Source organism: Malaya genurostris, chromosome 1 (assembly GCF_030247185.1).
Source record: "Malaya genurostris strain Urasoe2022 chromosome 1, Malgen_1.1, whole genome shotgun sequence".
NCBI classification, from domain to species: Eukaryota; Metazoa; Arthropoda; class Insecta; order Diptera; family Culicidae; genus Malaya; species Malaya genurostris.
This window is the reverse complement of record NC_080570.1, coordinates 63,348,111-63,370,539: the sequence shown is the minus strand read 5'-3', so window position 1 is coordinate 63,370,539 and position 22,429 is coordinate 63,348,111. Positions and strand designations below refer to the sequence as shown.

General features: G+C 36.4%; 1 protein-coding gene across 6 annotated transcripts in view; it reads left to right on the top strand.

Annotated features, from left to right (window-relative positions):
• The window catches only part of LOC131440264 (sterile alpha motif domain-containing protein 5), a 657,981-nt gene that overhangs the window by 365,982 nt on the left and 269,570 nt on the right, over nt 1-22,429 (top strand). The window contains exon 3 of one of the 6 annotated variants that reach the window (XM_058611389.1): nt 15,333-17,532. The exons of the other annotated variants lie outside the window; for them this stretch is intronic. Coding sequence (XP_058467372.1) covers nt 15,333-15,377 — 45 coding nt within the window. The 3' untranslated portion in view covers nt 15,378-17,532. Of the gene's footprint in view, nt 1-15,332; nt 17,533-22,429 lie in introns of those variants that run through there. 6 annotated transcript variants of the gene reach the window in all.

The window sequence follows — 22,429 nt, the reverse complement described above, 5'->3', positions numbered from 1 at the left end:
AATAGCAAAAATTGCGACAAGAACAAAAATAACAACAATAGCAAAGTTAGCAAAAATAGTAGAAAAAAGAAAAATTAGCTAGAATAGAAATATATTCATATATATACTAACAAAATAATTATAATGGCAAAACAATAAAAAATAGGGATGTCCAATTAAAAAAACGGAAGTCTCACAAATTACTGAACTTAAGTGGATGGACAATTTAAAAAAACCGCAAATAGCATGTATAGTAAAATTATAAGTTGCAAAAATATAAGCAGTAAAAATAGCAACAATAGTAAAAATACCAAAAATACCGAAAATATCCCAAAAATACCAAAAATTGGAAAAATACCAATATATCTAACAAAAACAGGAAAAATGGCAAAAATAACAAAATAAAAATAACAAAAATATTAAATACAGCGGAAGTAGAAAAAACAAATAAAAACAGCAACAATAGTAATACCAAAAGTACCAAAAATATTAAAAATATCAAAATAACAAAAACTACCAAAAATAATAAAAGTGGCAAGAATAGCGAAAATTGCAAAAAATTAAAAAAATAGCTCACATCTCAAAAATAACAAAAAAAAAAACAAAAATAATTCAATTAGCAAAAACAGTAAAAAGAACGCAAATTGCGAAAACTTTTCGTTATTTTTGTAATTTTTGTTATTTCTGTTAATTCTTTGTATTTTCGGTTTTTTCATTCTTATTGTTATTTTTGTCATCTTTGTTCTTTTTTTTTGTTTATGTTATTGATGCTATTTAATCTATTTTCTTTTAATTTCAGCAATACGTTCTACTATTTCTTTTCATATTTTCTGCAATTTTCCTATGTTATCTGTTATTTTGATTATTTTTGGTTATTTTCTAATATTTGATACTTTTAATATTTTGCTATTATTGCAGTTTTCGCTGTTTTCGTAATTTTTGTATTTTGCGCTATTTTTGCTACTGTTACTATTTTCACTATTTCTCCAGTTTTCGCTATTATTGCTATTTTTACTATTTTATATTATAACAAAAATTGCAAAAATTGCAAAAATAGTAGAAATAGCCAATATAGCCAAAATAGCAAAAAAAGAAATAGCGAAAGAAGCAAAAATAACAGAAATAGCATAATAGTAAAAAAAACAAAAATTGTAAAAACATCCAAAATTGCGAAATCTAGTGAAAATAGCAAAAGTGGTGAAAATAGCAACAATAGCTAAAATACCACAAATTTCGGAAAAGGATCCGAATGATTCTAGTTAAAAGGTCCCTAATAAAAAATCCGAAAAATATTAAAAGTAGAAAATAATTTTTAAATCAACAAAAATAACAGAAAATATAAGAAAATTGCAGCAAATAAGAGGAAGCATAAATAACGGAAATAGCAAAAATTGTAAAAAGAATAAAAATTGTAAAAACATCCAAAATAGCAGAAAGTAGCCGAACGTATTGCTGAAAGTAAAAAAAAAGAGGAAATAGCATCAATGATATAAATAAGGAAAATAACAACAATGTCGAAAATAACGATAATAACAATATATAAAAAATACCAAAAATAACGAAATTTTCGTTATTTTTTGCAATTTTCTACTCCTCTTTTTTGTAATTTTCAGCACAATATTGTAATATGTTTGGCAATTTGCTGTTTAATGATATTTCTAATAGTTTCTGCCATTTTCTGGTATTTTTTCCTATTTTCAGCTATCTTCCTCTTAATTGCTGCTATTTACCTACATAGCTGAAAACAGGAGAAAATATCTGAAAATGGCACAAAAATACAAGAAATACCAGCAAACAGCAGAATGTGGCAGAAAATTGCAGAACATATCACAATCTTTTTCTAAAAATGTCAGAAATAATGTAACAGAAAATGGCAATAACAACGAAAATAGCAGAAAATAGGAGAAAGATCAGAAAATAACTGAAATTACATAATATTTTGCTGAAAATGAAACAAAATAGAAGAAGTAGCATTATTAACATAAATCGAAAATAACAAAATAATAATATTACCAAAAATAAAAACCATAAAACTGACCAAAAATAGAAATATATAAAAACATCAAATGTAAGGAAAATAGCAAAAATAACAAGAACAATATTTCTGTATAATATAATAAGAAAATAACAATTACACAAATTACAAAATAATATAAACAGCAGGAATAGTAAAAAAGAAAACCAAATAGTAAATTTACAAAATTTGCTAAAAAGCGAAATCAAATGTGAAAATTAAGCGCTTATACCAAAGCTGCCAAGAGATCTGTAATTCGTAAAATTGTAAATTTAACAATTATAAAGAAAAAAGTACAAATTGTAGTATAAATTTGTAGTTCCTAGATTATGAAACAAAATAACTTAGAATAATATAAATATCCACAGCATCAGTAGTGGAAAACAGAGAAAACAAAAAAATAAATCGAAAATCTATAACAACGAGAAAACTTATTTTTAATCCACCTAGTGTTGTGGTAATGATTTTCTCTTGTCAGCGACACAGTTTTGTTGAAACATGTTTTAACGTTTTTTATTGAGATAATTCCTGACACTAATTTTGGCTCATTTTTTATATCAATTCATTCAAATTGAAGTTTACAAAAGTATGCTTCAGCGCTTTCGTTATGTATTCGACAAAATTTCTCAAACCAAGTGTATCAGTAATAATACATTTGAACGTGATCATGAGTCACTTTCTAAAACAATTATGCGAATAGAAGCCTAAATGCGATTTGTCGATTACGTCACTTGTACGATTATATCCCCTAAACTTGAAGTGTCAGTCATGTGGTCTTCGAACTTGATCCTCAACCTAATCAAACAAGCCTAAAACTATTGAAATCGGTTCATTCATATCTGAACAAATTGAGTGGTGATGAGTTTTATCGTTTACGTCACTTATACAATTACCGTCACCGAAATCGTAAGTAACAGTCAAGACTGGGAGGGAAAACTGAAACTGAGAAAAATTGTCAAATTTTTCAGAATTGCCCGAGTTGAAAGTATGCAAATATTGGTGAAGGTGAAGAAATAAAAATTATACTATAAATTGTGAAACTTGCTAGCAATTGTACAATATGAGAGAAGCCACCTGAATCAAGTTAATGGATGTAATAAACAAAGTTTCCTCAATTTTCAACAGTATTTTTTTATGTTCCGCCTTTGACGCAGCGAATTTATTTATTTCAGTGGATATTGATAAATGATATGAAAAATATAAGAAATGTCATTTCATACCATGGCTTCTCATTGCCTAAATTCTGAGTATAATTACCAGAAAGAGTGTCATACGTAAATGGTAAAATCAATAACTGTTTGCAGTGAAGATGGATTCTTAATATCCCAATCTCAGAAAATCAAAGGCTGAACTAGAAAAGATTTCAAGAAAAAATCTAACCTTAAATGCAATTATTAAATTGAATTCATTCTTAAACGTGTAATTTACTCTTTAAAACCACATTATTCTATTTCATAATCTTCTCACGGATTACATCTCTTTTTGCTAATGAGAGATATGACTGAAAGAATTTAAAAAGCAAACTAATCAAACGCGTCGGACATTTGCGGAGATGTCATTTCATTCCATCATGAATTGACAATAACTCTACCGAGTGCAGTGGATATCTTCGAGTGAAACCCAATTCTCGGCACAAAGAACCCAAACCCGAACAGTTGTACGATTTCACATAACATAATCATAACGACTTGCTTCCCTAATCGTTCCACCCGAACTGTGTTTCGTTTGTGCATACTAAAAAGCCATTCCAACTTGACAAATTTATTTGACTGCTGCTCGACGGGTTCTAAATTGTCATGCCATCCACACTCCTACAAGTCATATGAAACCAATCTATATTCATAGCACAAACCCTAATTTGACGGCACCCCTGCCGCTAACTGATGTGTCACATCTCTGACACTGACAAGAATCTACGCCACGCGACAAATCGGAAAGGAAAAAGAACAAAGCCGAAAAGAACATGCCATAAAATTATTAAACAATAACACTGTCTCTTCTGTATGGCTCTTCTTTCACACTTCGCGGCAACATTTTAGGCAACCAAATTGCGCGTTGTGTCTGCCGGGGAATTAATGTACCGAAAGAAACGACATTTCCTGTTTAGACAGTCACCTTTTGTCGTTTGCGGTGGTGGTGTTTGTGCGTGCAGTCGTGAACAATTTCTCACCACCGTTTTCTGACAGTTCCAATGACACAGAGGCGTGTGCACTTAAAACACAAATCTAGGAAGGTGAAATCTACCGAATAAAAACTAATCGTAGCGGTTAAATATGATGTAGTCGGTGATCGTCGTCATCATCGTTCTGTCAAATAGAAAACCTAAAAACTGAGGCAACCGAGTCTAATGGCGTTGCGCCAAAAGCCAATCCAAACATGTCAACTCAGCATGCGGGTGTTTTTATTTCTTGGCGTGCGGCTTCGGGTAAAGGATTGATCGCCCACTGGTTTTCAATTGGACAGTTACTGTCAATTTGTGATTACAATTTATATTATCCGAGCTGGGAGGGAAAGTAGGCTATGGTTCGAATTTGGTTCGGATGAATAATTTGACACTCCTTCTGGGGCAAGCTCGATTCGATTACGATTGTTATTGTTTTCTATCGAATTCAAAGACGGAGTTTGAGCTGTCATTTCGAGAACAATTTTTCGGTCATTAGCAATGGAGTTTCGAAGAATGAATCGATCGGTTTCTCATCTGACAATAACATCGAGGAGAGTGAAGTTAGAACGGGGAAACGATGATTGCGCATTGTTTAGTTTGATTATTTGAAAATAATTTGAATATAATTCACAAATGACGCACAGTAATCACTCGAAGGGTATGGCGATTCGTAATCACATTAGGTTAATTGAAGTTCAATTGTTTTGCAAGAGATGCAAGAGGGTTATCTTTGGAATTTTGTGAACTCATGCTCATGACAATGATATCAAGATCTTGATATCTGACAAAAACTGGAGGTTTTTGTCTACAGAGGCAAATTGCTTGCTAAGTCAGAAATTTTCTATTCAAATTATCATCACAAATGAATTCATTTCAGTTGAGAATATCTTCTCGAACCGTGGTCATTTGAAGTTTTGCTCAAATCGTTAGCAAAACTTTGCAGGTATTTTACTGAACATTAGAAAAAAATTATTGCGTACTTATAAAAATTCACTCTAATGATATGATGGAGTTTGCTGCATGTTGAAAGGCACTAAAGACAGTAGAATATGGTGATAATCAGAGAAGAACTCTTCCGGAAATAAAGGTGGCCAAAATTTAAAGTAAACAATGGTCAATACTTTGAATTTGTTTAATTCTGCCATTCAAAATTAGGGTTTTTCATTTTAACAAAATACCATTCTTAATCGACATAGTGGTGTCGTGTCGCATGGGAACTTCCATGTTGCCTGCTATCCGGGCAGTCGCACATGAATGTCGCGTATATTACACGGATGAATGTCACACATGACAGTCATAACCGAGCGTTTAATGGATGTAGTCATGCAACTGTCATGCTCGTATTGGGCTATGAATGTAACGAAAAATGATGTGCTGTATTTTGTTTTCTAAGCAATTTTCATTGCTGGTAATGAACTTTCATAAAGAAATTCATAACGGCTTCATTAAATATATCGATACAGTTCTATGAACTGGTCAAATTTCTAATTGCCGCGACGGAGGCGTAGTTCTAAGCTTTTTCATGGTGCATATGGTTGTCTACGAATGCGAAAAGACAACTTTGGCGAAAAGTTCCAAATAATAATTGGATAAAAAGGAATGTCAATATTGATAGAAAATTTATAGATTTAAGCATTTTCAAGTTGCCTAGTGTTATCTACCAACGATAATTGACAAATTTTTGAAAACTTTCGTATATTGTTTGGATGACAACAGTAGTCAATAGTGATAAAAAATCTCTAGACTCATTTTTTGAGTTTTATGATGTGTTGTGTAAAAAAATCTACACGTTTTGAAAAATTTATCTTCGCGTATATTTTTATATAACATGTAGAAAAGTCTTCAAAAAATAAAACTATTCACATCTCTATATCCTTAAACCTTGGAAACCTTTGAAAAGTGAAACAATATGCGTTTTCAAACACAAAATTGGTTCAGCGATTCATATGTTAGGATTTTGTTTTTAGGCGGGCATGGCCATTGTCTTATTCTCTTTGTTTATTTCCAAGGTTTTTGCACGGTTCCCGAGTAAAGTCTAACATCAAAATTAGAACAAATTGATATTTGATTATGATAGCAACGTCAGATTGAAATCCTAATATGATATCGACTTATCAAATTTTCAATTAATATCACATTGTGTTACCATTTTGCTGTTTAAAGGCAAAAGTTTTGTGAAACTCAAAAAATGAAAATATTAAAAACAACAACTTAGTGAATCAATTGAAATTGAACAAATATCAAATGGCAGCACAAAAATACAAAGTTAAATTTCAATGGAAGAATTATTTCTTCAATCCTTTGTTGCCTTTTACAAAAATGCTTTGACATCCTGCAGTTGACCGTAACCATAACCGCGAAGAAACGATTTTTTTCAACATTTTTTCAACTTTCACGCAAATAATGCTCTTTCTTTTTAACCACGAGAATATTGGTGTCAAACCACACGTCTGGGAGGCATTAGATAAATTGGCGATCATCGGTACCACATTTGTCTGGCGAAAATAATGTACTCGCCAAACTCGTTCTGAAAATACCCGTAACTTTATATCCAACAGTATGGAAAAAATCATTGTTTACGAAGTTCGAACTTCGAACATTGAATGTCTCAGATTTCAGAACCTAGAGCTAATTCTTAACAATACTTTAGTGGCTGAGAGAAGCCACCAAGAAAATATATGTTTAATTTGTATATTCCTAAGTAGTCCACAAACTATGTCGAAGACACTCGTCAAAACAATTCTCAGTCCTAGTTATAAATGCTTAGAACTTTATATACTTACTAACGCACTTTCCTAAAGAAATCGTCTAACTAAATCTTTATAATTTTGAGTCACAGGACTATTTCTGTATCAAATGATTGTAAATTAAAAGCTACACAAGAACTATTTACTGAAGAGATTCTGGTTCTATCTGTGGTCAGAAGCGAGATAATCGTTCACTGTCCCAATTAGTCAAAAAAACAAATGATCTGGAATACCTTATTGCCGGATTCCTAATTCACGTTCCCTGTGTTGTAGGAGACTTCAATGTAAAACGTTCGGTCTTCAGAGCCTCTAAATTCGTATTTCAAAGTGATTGCATGTGCGAGTTGTGTGAGATCAAGTAGATTACTCAATTTTATGCTATAATGTTTGAATGCTACATCTTTGGATATGAGAAGGACAAAGAGAACATTTTTATACTGTGCTCAAATAGCCACACTGCTATTCACGGTGGATGCGGGATGGAAGCGACGCAACGAGTGTGCATTGACTGGAACTACCTGCATACAACTTTGTGAAACAACACTGCTTGTCATATAACCGAACATTTTCCATGTCTTTACAGCTAGCACTTACAGTCCATAGCAAACACAAAAAGTTCGCATTCCAAATCACCTAAGTTCGAAATCAGATTCTCTCCGCGGTTGTGTGTGGTGGAGTTGCATAAAATCTTTTTTCTTGCCTGCGACTAATATGGAGATTGCATAAAATCTTTTTTCTTGCTTGCGAGTAATATCGCCTAAATGTATACTAGCCCGGACTATTTTCGGCTGTTCTATTTTTAGATTATGCTCGTGACGTGTCATTTCGAGAAAATCTACATCATATTAAGTTTTCAATGTACTTTCACTGAGAGCAAAACTAGTTTCCAGTTTGATGTCACACAGCATTTTTTTTGCTTTCAATTTTGATCTTTTAACCGTTAAAACGACCAAAACGATAGCAAATTAAGTAATCGATATATACGAACAGCACAACATCAAATTGAGTTTTCTTTTTGATCTCACACTCTACTCGGGTTATCCTTCTGTTTTCGATATCAAATTATTCCATCGATCGTGAAGTTTGAAAAAGTTTTAGAAAATTAAACAAAAACAACACAACATGCCATAATAATTGGCCAGAGAAATGAAAAAAGAGAAATTGTTATTTATTGATGCAATTTGTTCTGATTGCAAAGCCGCAAGTTTTTATACATGACCACTTTTGAATAGAGTTTTATATATGTGCTCCCATATACAATGCTTTTCATATCAAAATAAACTCACATACCGGTACAATCTTTTGTATTTTACAGGAAGAGTCTAGCTTGATTTTTCATTGTTTCGAATATTCGTAACGCTTTTTCAAAAATACTTCATGATTAAAAAAATAAATTGGGTTGAAAAATTCAATCTGAAAATTGTTAGGCACGAACTCCCGTATTTTATTGACATTTCAAATCATGTTTTAAATTTTTTCAACACAAAATGATAAAATCAAGTAATTTTTTTCACCTTGCATTCAATAAATGTTCAACATTTTCTCAAAAGATTGCTATACAATTCTATGCATCTTGAAATTTCTGTGATGTTCGATGGATATTGAAGTCCTTGTCCATGCATCTCATGTTTTAAAATTTCCCAAAACATTTGAATTTTCTTTGATTGATAACCCTATTTAACTGGAAAATGAATTTTAGTAATATGTTTTCTAATTGAATTCCTTTTCGGTTCAGATAATAATCGAAATTTTCGCAAAAGCTGTTATTTTTCACAGGTTGAAAACCATGTGAAAATACTTAAATCATTCAATTTTCGGCTCATAATGATTTCCCTTTTCATTTAAAAAATGTTTGACATATTTCCAGAAATTGTCGATTTTCGGTGGTTGACAACCCTATGAACTTCAAAAGTACACGGTTCTAGTAATATTTGACTTACGCGATAAAACGAATGCACCTAGAAATAAAGATTTATATAGTACTTAGAAAGTTAGTAGAAAAAGAATCTAGATCTACCCATAAATTCTAAAAAACTATATAAACAATTTACCTAGATTCTGAGATTGTGCACTTTTTTGCATCCTGGGAGCATTTTACTCAGAATCTAGGTGAAATATTTAGATAGTTTTCAACAAGTTATGGGCACATAAGAGTAACAAGATATCAGTTTTCTTATATTTTTCAGTGAATTTCACCAAATTCTAGATACTTTTTCTACTATCTCTCTGAGTGCTGCAGAATTATTTACTTTTAGGTGCATTTAGTTTACAGTGTATATTGCCTTTGCATACAATTGATGATTAATTTTTTTTAAATTGTTAATTTTCGCTGGTCGACAACCCTATACATCTAGGAAATTTTTAATGGTGTGATTTTTTAATAATATTCACTTCCTTTTTCTTTCGTGTTTAATTTTTTTCAAAAAATTGTGAATTTTCGTTGATTGACAACCCTTACCTTTGATTTTTTTTATTGGCATAGACGTTCTCTTTTTGCAATAATGGTTTCAAATTTGACAATTTCATGGAACAGTATCGAAATAAAAAAGTCACTAATTATGTTTTCACGAATTGAAGAGGCTACTGGGTTTGGTATATTCAACAATGATGTTTCGGCTTCATTTAGGCTTCAAGAACCTGCATCTGTTTATATATCAGAGTTAGCAGCAGTTCATTATAGTTTGAGTGTAATCGTCACATCATCTTAAAACCATTATTTTCTCTTCACAGATAGTCTGAGTGCAATTGAAGCCATTCGCTCAAACGCTGCTGGCAAAAATGAACCGTTTTTCTTGGGCAAAATAAAACCAGTGCCTGAACGTCATATTGAATAATAATTATCAAATCACAATAGTTTGGGTCCCGGCTCATTGCTCCATTCCATTGAAAGAGCCGATAGTTTAGCCAAACGTGATGCTTATTGAGGGTGAAATTTATGAGAGACCGATTGCTTTCAACGAATTCTATAGCTCGTCTCGCCAAAGAACACTTGCCAGCTGGCAAGCTTCTTGGGGTAAAGATGATCTGGGTCGGTGGATGCACTCATTTATTCCTGAAATATCGACAAAGGCATGGTTCAGGGGACTGGATGTGAGTAGGGATTTCATTCGTGTGATGTCCAGAATCATGTCCAATCACTACATGTTAGCTGCAGATCTCCTTCGAATTGGACTTTCCGAGACTAATCATTGTGCTTGTGGCGAAGGTTATCGCGATATTTATCATGTCGTTTGGACATGCGTGGAGTATCGTGATGTCAGATCTCAACTAATAAATTCCTTGCGTACCCAAGGTAGACTATCCAATGTCCCAGTTCGCGATATTCTAGCTTGTCGTGACCTTATACCGTTTTCGTTTTTGAACCTAGACGCGGGCTACTCTGACTCCGAGTAAAACGAACACGTGGTACGCTCCCTAAACAATAACTCATGAAAAAAAGAAAAAATAAACAAACTCGGCTGGATGCGTGGTGCGACCCGAGAAAATTTTCAGAGCGAAACTACGCGATTGGAGTCCGATCTAGAGCGACCTCAGGTTGCTTAAACAAACATATTTAACGTTGTTTGGGCGACTCTGGGTCAGCTTTCGGGCTGCTCTGATCAATAAACGAAAACGGTATTACATATATGAAACTTCTTTTTCATTTCATTAACACCATTGGAGTTCTAATTTAAAATTTTAATTTATGTTAGACTCCTTTCTCTTCCATGAGTTCAACTAATAGCCAACTATATTGTGTTGAATAAAAGTGATGAACTGATACAAACAAACCTGAAATAGTAATAAGATCATGTACAAAATAAATGTCTTTTATTTAATGTAATTTATAATGGCTGATCCGTCGAACTTCGTCTCGCCCAAAAATTTGTTCGAATTTATGTTTTCGTACATCAGAATTGTAAAACGACTAATTGGGTAACGTTTCTCTCCATTATTTTTCTCATTACTTAACCTACAATCAACGGAATTTGACACACATTTTCTTTAGTCCGAAAAGAAATATCACAAAAAAATAATGTGAAATACTTCTGTTAAGCAAAAATCGAGCAAATGCATAGATTCTCATCTCTAATTAAAGAGTTTCTCTTCTAGAGTTGTTCATTCGATAGAGTAGGATATATTTACAATTAGTATTTAGCCCAAGTAACCAAAAGTTCGTAAAAAAGATTTTCTTTAGCAACATACAAAGCATTCTAAAGAGACCGTTTTTAAAGAATTTCTCATACTTTAATGTTCACCCGACGCAACAGAACAAACTTTGAAGCAGTTCCTAATACAGTTTTTAAACAACGAGAAAGTATCCTCAGAACTTTTTCTGTGCGTTCAAGTTTCCAAAAAGTGATACGCGTATTTTAGAGCTCTAACAAAGTGAATATTTTTCAGGCACTGTGGAACTTTTGGTTGCTTAGAGAGACGACACTTAAATTTTGATTTGGTATTGATCTTACCAATTTGAAAAAAAAAACTTCACAGAAGATGAAATATAAAATTGCAGTCTCAATCCATTATTGTAATCATCCTGAACATTGATCTAATTGCCTTCACCTCATTACTTTGAACATGAATAAAATCTTACACCGTGCCTGAACCAAACTGTAGAGTGTTTTAAAATGATTATTCAAGCTATTGTCACACTTTCTCATTGGTAGAAATGGTTTAAAATTCTTCGGTGGTCGTTTTTTTCATTTAAAACAAACTTACTTTTAAATTTAGGACACATTTACGTCTCAAAATGTACAGTTCGTCATGTTTCTGAATATCTACTAATCGATTCGTCTCAAAACATCACCACTATTTCGCACAATTACACTACTATTGAATGTTGGATGACTGCATAATTAGTAATGTTTACTTTCCACTTGTTTAATTATCGCTTAAAAACTTCAAAAATTACCCGAGAAGCAATAAAAGTCTTCAAGAATAGGAAATGAAAGTTTTTCACTTAGTTCACTTGATTACGCTTTGTTTTCATCTCATTTGGTTTCGCAAAGTTGCCAAGTTTTGTCATAATGTTACAAAAAAAATTGTTCATCAACAAGTATTTTTTTGGTATCCGTGACATTAGTTTATTTATATTGTTGATATTTATATTTCAATAAAACTGTTTCGGCTTCGAACATTGCCAGAAAGAGCGTGTTAAATACTAATGGAATAACGATTGTAGCAAATCTAGTAGCACTGGTTTCTTTCCGCTATACGTCACCATAACACTGTTGAGTGTGTATGTTTCATCGGGTGTGCACAGAGATGCCAGATATTTTCAAAGAAAATATGTATCTGCTCTATCTGTTTTCACTAATAAAATGAATCAGTTCAAATTGGTTTAAAATTTTTATATAAATGTTTATCAGTGCTCATCATCAAATATTTACACAAAAGATTTCCATTTTGACATGTGATTTGTCCATTGATCAATAAACTTTTAAAGAAGTACTGCAATCAAATACTAACAGATACTCAGAGAGAAAACTTTTAGAAACTCACTTTTTATGAACTTTTACAAATCTGTATTAAATTTAGAAAATCTGTAATCTGATTAAAATCAGTATGCGAACGTAAATATTTATACAATACAGATAAATCTGTATAGATGGCATCTCTGGTTCTGCATTTTGTTTTCAGAAGGGCTAATGCCTAAATTGTAACAATTCTGTTTTTTATTTTTAAGTTCTCCAAATTAACTGAACATTAAAATTTTAAATTTAAAACGAAAGGTAACGGAAAACGATTCAAAAAATTTTAAACGTCGAAATGATTCCAAACTGTTTCTAAAATTATCGTGTGTTGTCTCATAGTTGGCATTAGGCCCTTTTTAAGGAAAATTCTGACATTTTGAACCTGAGAGTGTAATAGTGCAGTATTTTGGTTTTGCTTGCTGTCGCCATTGCTAATTTATGAGATCAATATAAAACCTTTGAGATGAAATTAGGAGCACAGTAGTGAACATACCAGGAGTGTTTAAGCTGTTTTTTGAATATTATTTTAATTTCCAAGGAATGTGAATCAATTCCCAATGTGGAGCAATGCGAATTGAGAAGAAATATAAAAAAAATCGTGGTAGTTTTAGTGGCTAAATCAGGTTTTTAAAGTAACGTCCTTACAAATGAGATGAAATAGGGAGCCCTTACCCTAAGACTGCCTGGATGGCAGGCAACGTGACAGTTGCCATCCACACGGTATTCATAGCAAACATGTACAGTCTTAGGGTCTTAGGTACCAACTTAGGAATCTAATTTTAAACTGTCGCGTGGAGGGATCGTTTTCAGCATTGATTACATGTCATTAAATAAGCCTAAGTTTATCGAAAATCGTTGAATCCTCTTCGAGAAAACCCGTGAAAAACGAGCGGCTAGTCGGATACGTCACTTATACCATTATATCCAACCAGGTGTGACAGTCATTTAATCATGGAACTAGATCTATAATTCAATAGTAGCTATCAAACGAGCCTAGACTTTGTAAAGTCGGCTCAACCATCTCTGAGAAAATTGAGCGGTGAAAACATTTGTTTCTTCTTCTTCTTTCTTTGTTTGATTGGAAAGGTTACAATGGCCATACCTTATGATAAAAAAGAACCGGAATTTTCATTTTAAAATTCCCGCGCTTGTCCAATCGGTACACTTTTATTCTCTCAACGTTGGCAACACTTTTATACACATTCTGTCAAATTTTGACGCATATCGTACGATTAGTTTTTGTTTGGCGTCTATACAAAGAAGTTGAAAAATTTTCGTGTGGCGATTTTTATAATGGATGGTTTCGGGTCGCCTTCGAAGCGCCATTCGGTGGATTGTTGTGTGGTTTCGACGTCATATTCATAGATCCACAGCTCATCACCAGTTATGATGCTTTCGATGAATGTGGGGTCACTATCTGCGTTGGAAATCGTCTCTTTGGCCACATCAACACGACGCTGTTTTTGAATGAAGTTCAGATTTTTTGGCACCAGCCGAGAAGCGACGCGTTTCAAACCCAAAACATCAGCTAAAATGTGTTCGGCTGATCCATAAGAGATGCCCAACAACACAGCAATCTCTCTAATCGGTACAGAACGATTTTGCAACACGATTTGCTTCGCCGATTCAATGTTTTCTTCAGTAACAGATGTTGTTGGGCGGCCAGGGATCTCATCATAATCCAAGCTTGTACGACCACCTATGAAGCGTTTATACCACTCGTATGCCTGTGTTTTTCCTAGACACGATTCACCAAAGGCCTTTTCTAACATTTTCAACGTTTCGGAACACTTAAATCCATTTGCAACACAAAATTTGATGCACGCACGTTGTTCTAAATTTTCATCCATTATAAAAATCGCCACACGAAAATTTTTCAACTTCTTTGTATAGACGCCAAACAAAAACTAATCGTACGATATGCGTCAAAATTTGACAGAATGTGTATAAAAGTGTTGCCAACGTTGAGAGAATAAAAGTTTACCGATTGGACAAGCGCGGGAATTTTAAAATGAAAATTCCGGTTCTTTTTTTATCATAAGGTACATCTAGCGGTTTCGTTTATAGTCACAGGGACTTTACTGTTTTTGACTACCGATGGTATCTCGCGGCGTCGAACCACCACCAAGCCACTTCAGCACGAAAAAACTTTCCTACTCGTGAATTACTCGAATTTCTAACGCACAATCCGTGAATCAATGTGCTTCCACGTTGAGAGCTCCACACACACATATATTTTCTTGTATAGTCTGTTTTTCGTAGAATGCTTCGAAAAAGTTAAACAATACATTTGGTGCTCACCTATTCCATTAAATAAAAAAAAGTACTGTGATTTCGATTTCGTACGTCCGAACCTGTAAGCTTTAATGCCAGAAATGCATCTTCAAAATATGACGAAGTAATTCCTGACAACAGGGCTATTAATCACGATGTATTTACATAACATGAGAACACACATTTCTCGTCAAAAACCATGAGTCATTTTGCTCATTTGTGGAGTAGGATTTGTACTTTCTTGGCTAGGCTATTTCCCTGTACAACATGAATGGAGGTAGACAAAATGTCACATCGGAATACTTCTGGGTTTAACTTTAGTTTGCATCTTAAGCAAATTGAAATTCATTCGTTTATTTGTTGTATAATGTATGTTACAAACACAAACAATTGATACAAATTGAATGTTTTGTTTTAATCTGATAATAGCCCATTCCTAATTTAAGATTCGATATAATTAAAAAAAGGTTTTTGATTTTGACTTATCTATGTGCCAAATTGAATTCAAATTGAATGCTTATTGAATTAGATTAAATCGGGTAAAATAAATCTAACCAGTCTCAATGTTTACTCGAATAAAACAGATTCAATAAAATATTCAAGCTTTCCCCCCCAAGTCGATACTATTTCTTTTCACTGTATGCCATCTTTGAGGAAAAAACACTAACCTCTACCACTTTATTTCTTCTCTTCCCCAGGTAAGTCCAACCTTCTCCGTTTTCTCGGATCCGGCCGAGCTGTGAGTACCTTCAAGCGTAATCCTGCAATTGATCAAACAAACAAAATCCAATAGTCCCTAAACGCCATCATTCAATTCATCGCCTATCAAAAGGTCACCGACAGACAGACAGACAGACGGACAGACGGACGGACGGTGGTAAGGATTCGATTCATGTACTGTGGGGTTTGTGAAACGCGGGGAAGGGGCCGGCAACGACCGGATAATAGAGCTTACCGTCGTAAGCAAACATTCCGATCCATTCCGGTTGGGTGTGATGAGTGATTTGAATAGTCCCTCAATCTTTGGCATGTTCCGTTTTTCCGGTGGTCTGGAAAAGTTTGCATTATCTGTCCGGGGGTCGAATTTGTCGAAAGGTCAGCCGTCTGCTTTCGCCGAAGGATGGAGGAATTTTGTCAGCTCGAATGAATCAATCCTAGAACCAACAACAGCAGCAGGATTGTTGCCCCCGGCCGGTCGGATTGGCAGCTTTCACCTTAGCAGCTCAGTTCAGGTTCAGTAGCACTGGGCACAGCATTGAAGTGATTGGCATTTTCTTGCTGCAGTCATGTATGCGTGTGGGTGTGTGTGTATGTGTGTGTTTGTGTTTCTGGGCCGGAAAGGCCTTCCGATTAAGATTCAACGGGAACTGATGCATGTATGGCATCGGCACACGCACAGCCCCACACAGACGCAAAAGGCACATCACGATTGATTTATTCCGTAATTCGAATCGAAATGAACTCTCCGGTCGGATGTTTGCTCTGGTTCTTCGGTTGCTACTTGCGGCCCGACTGGTCCCCGGGTTTCTCGAGAGCTTAATCACTTCATTTGTGCAATCTTTTTGCCTATATCCGATTCCGAAGAGATTTCCGTTCGACTGATGGATTGTGATGTTTGTCTGAGAAGTCGGATGCCTTGATTAGCGATCAGGCGGAATTGAATGACGGGAGGAAGCAGCCTTTCTGTCGGATGATGGGAAGCGCTTTTGATGGATTAGATCCTTTGAAATCGATGATGATGATGATGATGATAATTATAATGATGTTCTCAAGCATGGGAAAGGGGTTTTCAGCTCTTGTGGACTTGTCTTGAGTAAATCGAATTTGACATATAAATCTGATGCAAACATAAACTGAACAAACCAATGTGCTCTGCAATTAAAGTTTATTATTATTGACACGTAGCTTCAATCACGTCCATAACTTGGTTCTGTCATCGAATACGAATCCGAAATTGGATCATTTCTGCTCACCAGAACCAGTTCCTTAACGAAGAGTGGAGACTAAATTCCCGCAGTGCCGCATCTGTCGGTGATGAAGATTAATGAACGGTAAGCGAAATCTACAACAACGAAGCCATTTAATCGATCGGATTAGCTAGCTAGTCAGTCCTGTGTGGAAACGAGAAACTCACTAGCACCGCTTCGTCACCGTATCTAATGCTATAGGTTCTTCGTGCTTTCGATCCCGAGCAACGACGGACGATTGTTTGTTTATGCTTGTCATGTTCACCAAACAAATGTTTCCTTGCAGACGGAAGATTCTACTACATGCACAAGTGGTGATTTATCGGTGAGTTTGTTTATAATTTGATGCTTTTGTTTTGTCAGATCTGCAGAACAGCAGTAGATTTACAACTTGGTTAATAATAGTAAATAGTGGTGTTACGCAAATTGAAATGTTAAGCATAGCAAGTAGGTTCCCGTATATCAATGCAGCTGATTTAGTACTCAGAGATCTGACTGTACAGATGTTTAGTAGCAATTTCCAAAACATTGTGCTGGAATTCATATCAAAATTCACTACAAATTGACACTACGCAGCTGAGCTAACTAAGTATTAGGCGATTAATTTTGGATTTTCCTGTTACAAAACACTAGAATACTCTACCAACTAAACTACTCTGAAGAGAATGTACAGGGTCCGGCACTCGAAGTGTAACCAATTAAAAAGGCCATAAATTCAGTTTGGAAAATTACTTTTACTTTATTCAAAGTACAAAATGTGTAAAAATAATACAAAATTCAGAATCAATCTATGGCCTTGAGACGGTCAAAAAACGAATCGCAAGCTGCCCGAATGTGACTTGCAGGTGTATTTTGGCCCACTCGCGGACAATAACTTTTTTCAGCGCCTCGAGACTGGTGTATCTTTTAGTTCGGACTTTGCTCTCCAAAATGGCCCAAAGAGAATAATCCATTGGATTCGCATCTGGTGAATTCGAGAGCCATTGTGTGGACGTGATGAAGTTCGGAACGTTGTTTTTCAGCCATTCTTGGTTCACTCGAGCTTTGTGAGACGGTGCCGAGTCCTGCTGAAACGTCCATGGCCTGCCACAGAAATGTTTGTCAGCCCACGGCTTCAAAGCAACCTCCAGAATACTTTCCCGATAATATGTCGCATTTACCTTGACGCCAGGCTCGAAGGTCTGAAGTTGGTTACACTTCGAGTGCCGGACCCTGTAAGAACACATTACAGAACTTACCTTATCTAACTGCTATAGTTCTGGGGTGTCCTTTACTGTATCAAGAATACTTCTCCACATTACTCGGTCCATGGCCAGCCACTCAAGGCACGGAAAGCTTCTGAGATCATCCTCCACTTGATAGATCCACCTTGCTCGCTGCGCTTCTCTTCTTCTTGTACCAGTCGGTTACATTCAAGAACCATTTTCACTGGGCTATCGTCCGACATCCTTATGACATGCCCAGCCCACCGTAGATGTCCGATTTTAGCTGTCCGTACGATAGGTGGTTTTCCTAGCAGCTGTTGCAATTCGTGATTCATACGCCGTCTCCACGTTCCGTCTTCCATCTGCATGGTCCTCAGTACCTTTCTTCCGAAAATACTGAGGGCGCGTTGGTCCTCTGCCAACATAGTCCAGGTCTCGTGGCCATAGAGGACAACCGGTCTAATGAGCATTTTGTAGATGGTCAATTTCGTGCAGTGGCGTACTTTTCTGGATCGAAGGGTTTTTCTTAGTCCAAAGTACGCACGATTCCCTGCCAAAATACGTATCTGAATTTCTCCATCTATCAATATTCGTGGTGGGAGGCGTAGGGTTTTTCTTCTCTAGAGCCTCTTCCTCTTATGTATTTTGTTTTCGACGTATTTATGGCCAGTCCGATACGCCTAGCTTCAGCTTTCAGTCCTATGTAGGTTTCCGTCATCTTCTCAAGGTTACGTGTAACAATATAAATATCGTCAGCGATGCCAAAAAATTGTACGGACTTTCGGAAGATCGTGCCACTCATGTCGATCCTCGCTCTTCGAATCACACCTTCCAGGGCAATATTGAACAAGATACAAGAGAGTCCATCTCCTTGCCGTAGCCCTCTCCGAGATTCGAAGGGACTCGAGAGCGTCCCCGATACTTGGACGTAGCACATCACACTATCCGTCGTCGCGTCGGAGAAAAATCGCCCGTCGATGAGAACTTTATCGATTTGATTTTCCGTATGTTGATCAGATGATCTCCAGGTGGATATCTTTGCGGGGGAAAAAGGTGCTTCAAACTACCATTCCTCGGGAGGCTGCAAAGTTTACGCATCGTTGTCCGTAGTCGTTTGTTACCGCGGGGTTGTACCTGAGCATTCATGTCGCCGACGAGGAGTTTTACATACCGCCGTGGACAGCTGTCGTAGATTCGTTCCAGCTACGCGTAAAATGCTTCCTTCACGTCTCGTCTCATGTGGGCAGTGCACGTTGATGATGCTGTAATTGAAGAAACGGCCCTTGATCTTCAATACGCACATTCTATCACTGATTGGCTGCGACCCAATTACGCGCTGGCGCATCTTTCCAACCCTACAAATCCCGTTCCTAAGACGCTGGTTGTGCCACAGCTCTGGTACAAGGTAGCCGCTCTATGTCCACTTTTCCACACCTTCTGTCCCGCCCAACAAAGTTCCTGCAGTGCTACGACATCGAAGCCGCAGATTTGAAGCTCATCATGCAGCATTCGGTCGTATCCTGGGAAGCCAAGCGGTTTGCAGTTCCATGTGTCAAGCTTCCAATCGTAGTCCTTTGTTGGTTGCGTAGGTCTTTGCTGATTATTTCGTATCGTATTTCTTTCTTGATCGTACGTAACATGTGTTTTCCGAGCGTCTTATTAGGCCTGCACCAACCCCTCCTGTCTCACCGGACGGCCATCGTGTCAGCACTGTTTAGAGTCCCACACTGACAGAAGGACGGTAATCAACCGCTCCTAACATGGAGAACAGATGCTGTTTCGAGTCGCCCCAACATGGGTAACAGACGCTCGGGTAGGCTCGCTCTCTGTAAAGAGAAGGCAAGCCCCCCCCCCCCTTCTACTCCCTGTCAGCATACGACCAAGGTTCCACCGGGGTTGGTTACTCGATCTTTCCTATGGTTACTTGTACCCCAGCCGGCACCGCGGGAGGTAGGGATAGGAGTTACTGGACAAGAGGTTAAGAACCACTTTGTGGCCTGAATTACGCATTATGCATATTGCAGAAGACAACCCGAATAAATAGTGCGAGACGCGTGCATGATACTTTGCACGAGCCGGTTGAAGCTCATACTGTATCATCTCGTGCTGTTGACCCTATATCGCAATTCTTACTGTTTATTTCAATCATCCGTCTCCTTACTCACCTTGCTCTGTACTTTACTAAGGACAGGATGGCTCGAGAGTTTTTCATGTTGTTTTATATCGTGTAGGTGACTCAAGGTATATCGATAAACTAAAGTTTATTTGAAAGCTACAACGCGGTCCTTGATTAGGTTGGGAAGAATAAGGGCAAACTTCTTCCTTTTTCCTCAAGTTTTCCGTTTGTTTTTGGTTCAATTCGATTCCATCTGGTCCAGATTTCGGTCTCAGTTAGTCAGATTTTGTCATTCTAATACGTCAGTCGAGAAATACTCGATCTGACAAAAAAAGCACAGTACTGTTTTTCCAAAATTCGATTTTATTCGTCAAGAAAAAGAGCAATACAATTGTTCCTAAGGATTTCTTTTTTGTCTCAAATAACTCAGCGATGACCTCATTGTTCAATGCAAACCATTTTTTTTATTTTCTCATCTAGAATGGTTATGGAATCACTGTGAAAAACGACTTTTGAACGTAAGCCGGAAGGTTTGTATATGTTGTTAGTTGATGGATATATAAACCTACTTTGGGACTACTAGGCCTTCACTAGTAATCACAGTGAACTTGAAATACTTCACCTCCATTTCTCAGCAACGTTGAAACCGATTTTCACGAATATTGATTAAACTTAACGTTCTTTTTGTTTTAAAAGACACTGTGCAGTTTTATCCAGATCCGACATCCATTTCCGAAACTAAAGGGCGATGAGTGTCAAAACTTTCAAACCGTCATACTAAATGACGATGCAAAACCGGTACGCGTCGGTTACGTGCTGGCGCGGAAGAAGAAAGCACCACCGCCTTTGCGAACGAATCACAGCTTATCTCGCTACTAACCAATTAGTTTTAACACCCGACCCGATAGTAATCAAGCTTTCCGAATCAGTATGCATCATTGAGCTGAAGCGTAAATAACAATACTTTTTTGTCATAAAGAAGACTAATTTTGTGACGAATTATGTGTTGTTGCGGGAATTCTTCATTATTTTAATATTATGAAAAACAGCCGCAGAAAGTTATGACAATTTTGGAAAAAGAAAAACGAGTCAGAGTGATTGCGAAGTTTGAAGATAATTAATTGGAGGAATTACTCGATCAAGACTCGTCGCAACCTCAAAAAGAACTTGGAAAATGATTCGGAGTTACTCAGCCAGCCATTTGTTCACGTTGGAAAGCAGACAATTTGGTGCCGTATGAATTGAAGGCAACTGCGTCCATTACGATAATTCAAAACGTCTGGCAACGTATGTTTAACCCGACCATTATGCGTCACCATCGAAGGCCGTTCCGAAAATTCATGGCTTGAAGGTTATGCTCTGTATATGATGGAATCAGCTGCTCCTGCAACCGAGTGAAAGGATCATGGAGAAGCTATCCACCGTTGACAATTGATGCTTTTGAGCCGACCTTTGTAAGAAAACAAAAAATCACAATACACTCGCACACATATTGCAATGTCGGTAAATTAGGAACGCTCAAATGGGAAGCCCTATCCCACCCGCCATATAGTCCAGACATTGCTCCTTCCGACTACTATTTGTTCCGGTCGATGCAGCATAGCCTAGCTGGCTTGTACTTAACCAATTATGATGAAGTCACAAAATAAATTGATTCATGAATTGCCAGAAAGATGGGAACAAGTAATGGCTACCGATGAACAATACTATGAATATGCAATCTCGGAGAGAATCACATTTATAATGCATACAAAATACTAGATGTGCGGTTTGTGGATGGTGTGGTCCACTTGATTTGTAATTTTTCAAAGGTACACATTTTAACCTACAACTAATCTTCGGCCTGCAAATGGAATCTACGTCTGAGTTAAACAGGAATTACGTCTCATAAGAAATAAATTTCCCTTTTCTATTCATGATACTTATTAGTCTCCTTTACGAAAGAAATTGATTAGAATGTCGATTCGTATTGGTAACCAATAGCAGGTATAAATCTGCTACACCTAGCAAAAATTGTGCAAATCTACAACTTCTCAGACCGACAAGTTCGAACGTTAGAACGATTTGTCGATAATCTCATCTCTGGTGCTGAACCACGTTCACGTACACGTTCCACGGAGTGGTTTTTTAAATCGACCGAATAGGAAAAAGCCGCAGGGAGCCAAATCAGGTGAATTCGGTGGTTGCCGAGTGGTATTCGTTTCGTATTTAGTCAAATGTTCAGGGATAACGATGGCATTGTGTAACGGTGTGTTATCGTGGAGCAAGATCCACGAGTTGTTTGCCCAAAAATCTGGTCTGTTTCGGCGAATTGCTTCACGCAAACATCTCATAACGCTCAAATAATACTCCTTGTTGACGGGTCTGGCCTTGTGGAAAGAATTCATGATACACAACACCCTTGTAATCAATGAAAACTGCGAGCATCGCCTACCGCTTCTCTCATCATCATTCACAGACTCACGGTCACTTCTGAAACGTTCGTGCCACTGATAAACGAATGTTTT